The sequence below is a fragment of the Austrofundulus limnaeus genome, unplaced genomic scaffold (genome assembly GCF_001266775.1).
Source record: "Austrofundulus limnaeus strain Quisiro unplaced genomic scaffold, Austrofundulus_limnaeus-1.0 Scaffold511, whole genome shotgun sequence".
In the NCBI taxonomy this organism is placed as follows: Eukaryota; Metazoa; Chordata; class Actinopteri; order Cyprinodontiformes; family Rivulidae; genus Austrofundulus; species Austrofundulus limnaeus.
Genome location: NW_013952913.1, coordinates 392,187 through 394,808, shown reverse-complemented (window position 1 = coordinate 394,808; position 2,622 = coordinate 392,187). Strand labels below are relative to the sequence as shown.

Genomic DNA, 2,622 nt, shown 5'->3' with positions numbered 1-2,622 from the left:
GCCAGACATTTGGCTACTTTAACTCTTGAGCACCAGAGAGTAAGGGTAGCATTAGCACTGTAAGTAAATATTAGCTTTTCTTTTTTTTTCTTCAGTAAGAGGTTTTTATTCAATAGAATTTTTGGACAAAAATTGCAATATATCGCAATATATCGGGATATATTGTATCGTGACACCTCTGTTATGATATGTATCGTATCGCCAAATTCTTGCCAATACACAGCCCTAATCTTGAATCAGGTTGACTCTAAAAAAAAGGGTAAAAGTAGTTTCAATACAATCCATACACTGAAATGAGAGATATTTTGCTAACAGACAAACACACACAAAGCAGACAATGTGGGCTTCAGAAAGCAGACAAAAATAAACATCTTTTTTTTATGTCAGTGAATATCTGGTTCAAAGCTTTTCRCAGAAACGATGGTGAGCACATCCCATGCACCGTGCACGTCACATGTTTGTGTTGATGTGGACATTATGAACACATGCAGGCACGAGGTGAGCACAAACAGAGTGGAAAGCAGGAACCACAAACAGCCAGAGAAGAAGTGGATGTGCAGCGGGAGGATGGRGACGACTCGGAACAAACAAAACGGACGGAGGACAACGGGACACGCAGACATGAGACGAGACGGCTCTTACGAGTCACTGGGACTCTGGTTAGTTGTCCTCTGGGTTTTCTGCGCCCGCTGCGTTAGCCGAGCTCGGACAGCGGGGCTCGGGTGGAGGCAAGGGCAGGGGGATGGRCTTACTCTGGTCTTCTGGGGTCTCTGGACCCAGATTAGAAGTGGGCTGGATTATAATTACAGTAGTACCTGTTGGATTGGAGTGTAAAAGAGTGGTAAATCCACTGGAACTTGGTTTTTTACATCCAACATTATACAGATGCTGATCTAAACGTAAGAAAACTTTAAATCAGAGAAGCTGCTGTGGTGCAATCGGACCGGAACCTAAAAACTAGAATTATTATATTTTCTGTAAAAACAGAGAACACTGAGCGCTGGAGGAGTTTGATGAAGCTGAACTGAAGCAGAACACTTGGGTAAACATGAAAAATAACAGCTTTAAATAACGCACTAACAACGTTGCAGCACTGTTTTAAAAGTAAAGCTGGAAATGGTCAYATTCCTGATTATTTAAGTCCCATAAAAGTATGGCAGACCGAATCTGACATCATTCGAAATAAAAGCAGAAAAATTGTAACTGAATCTGTGTCTCTTAAATGTTTAATTTTTTTCCCCCACAAGTCTTTTTTATTTCCATGTGTGTTATTTCTCTAGTTTTTACTTTATGCTTTTATTATCTAATAGCATCTCGGGGCTAACAACACACCGGGCTGATGGATGCAGCGCTCTCAGTGGAGGCTTATGTATCTACAGCAACAATGGATGGTGCAAGGACGCAAAAATGACTTTTAAACATTGCACACCCGACATTGAGGTTCTGGCAGTTACATGTCGCCCTTTCTACCTTCCACGTGAATTCACAGACATGTTCATCATTTCGTCTCTCCTTCAAGAGACTTCTTCAGTCTGATGAGTTTCAGGTGAACTCAGCCTTAAAAAGCACTGCCTCCACATGGACAAACAGGTTAGTCACATGCAAAAGAGGGCCATCGCCTAACAATAGGCTTGATTAGCTCTATTGTTCATAAAGGGTCATGTGCCCCATCACCTGACTTATTGGTTTGGATGCTTCGGCTGTGGTTATTTGGTGGTCCTTTTCAGTCATTTCACTCAGTACAACACACAGTTGTATATGGGACACGCATGCCTGGCTGAAGCCACCTCTAATTACGTCTTTAGACCGGTGACGTGGTGACGTTGAACGTCGGGTGACAGGCTTCGCCTTCACCATATAAGTTCGGAGTCACCAGCGTCATTACTCAGTTCTATCGCCCTACACCTCGCGATAGTCACCTCTATACCTGAGCTCACATGGCTGCTGCTAGTTAGCTCAGCTTCTAAGGTTCTTAGGCTAGCTTTACTGGTGCTAACCGCGTTACCTGCTGGTTCGTGTGTCTGCCGCTCGACGCTACTTAAGTGACCTTTATTTTCTGCTGAAAATCTGTTTTGTGGTTCAGGATGAGCACAAAACCACCTCCGAAGAAGCCGAAGTCTTCTGTTCGSCCCTGTCCTCAGGGGTGCGGCTTTAAGCTCCATGAGAAGGACCAGCACGAGGCCTGCCCGGCCTGCCTAGGAATCATTCATGCTCGACAGGCGCTTGTGGAGCCCGAGTCCTGCCGGGCCTGTGCCGGACTTTCGCGTCCAACACTGGAGAGGAGAGTGAAGTTCCTGGAGAAAATGCTGGGGGAAACTGCTGTTTTCCAACAAGACCCGCTGCTCTTCGAATCCAGCCAAACGGCTCAGTCCGACGAAGACGTGGATTTGGCGGTCGAAGCCCCCGCTGCTAGCTGGGCGGACCAGATGGAGCACGAGGCGACCTCACCCGACATCGAGGGGGGCGAGACCCAGTTTCTACTGGATCTAAACCAAGAGGAGGACGATGTTCTGCAGATGGAGCAGGAGGTTCTTAGTCTGTCCGAAGACGACGAGGAGCCGTGCCCAGCTCAGTCCACCCCAGCTGCTGCGAAGGTGGACCAGGATTCGTCCTTCTTGTCCC

At 46.5% G+C, this 2,622-nt stretch overlaps 1 protein-coding gene across 1 annotated transcript in view; it reads right to left on the bottom strand.

The window, feature by feature from the left end:
- Positions 1-2,622, bottom strand: part of dnajc5ga (DnaJ (Hsp40) homolog, subfamily C, member 5 gamma a) — a gene marked incomplete in the record, with an annotated part of 42,135 nt that overhangs the window by 19,093 nt on the left and 20,420 nt on the right. Inside the window, 1 exon segment of the mRNA XM_014025944.1 lies at positions 643-815. Within this exon segment, the coding sequence (XP_013881398.1) occupies positions 661-815 (155 nt within the window).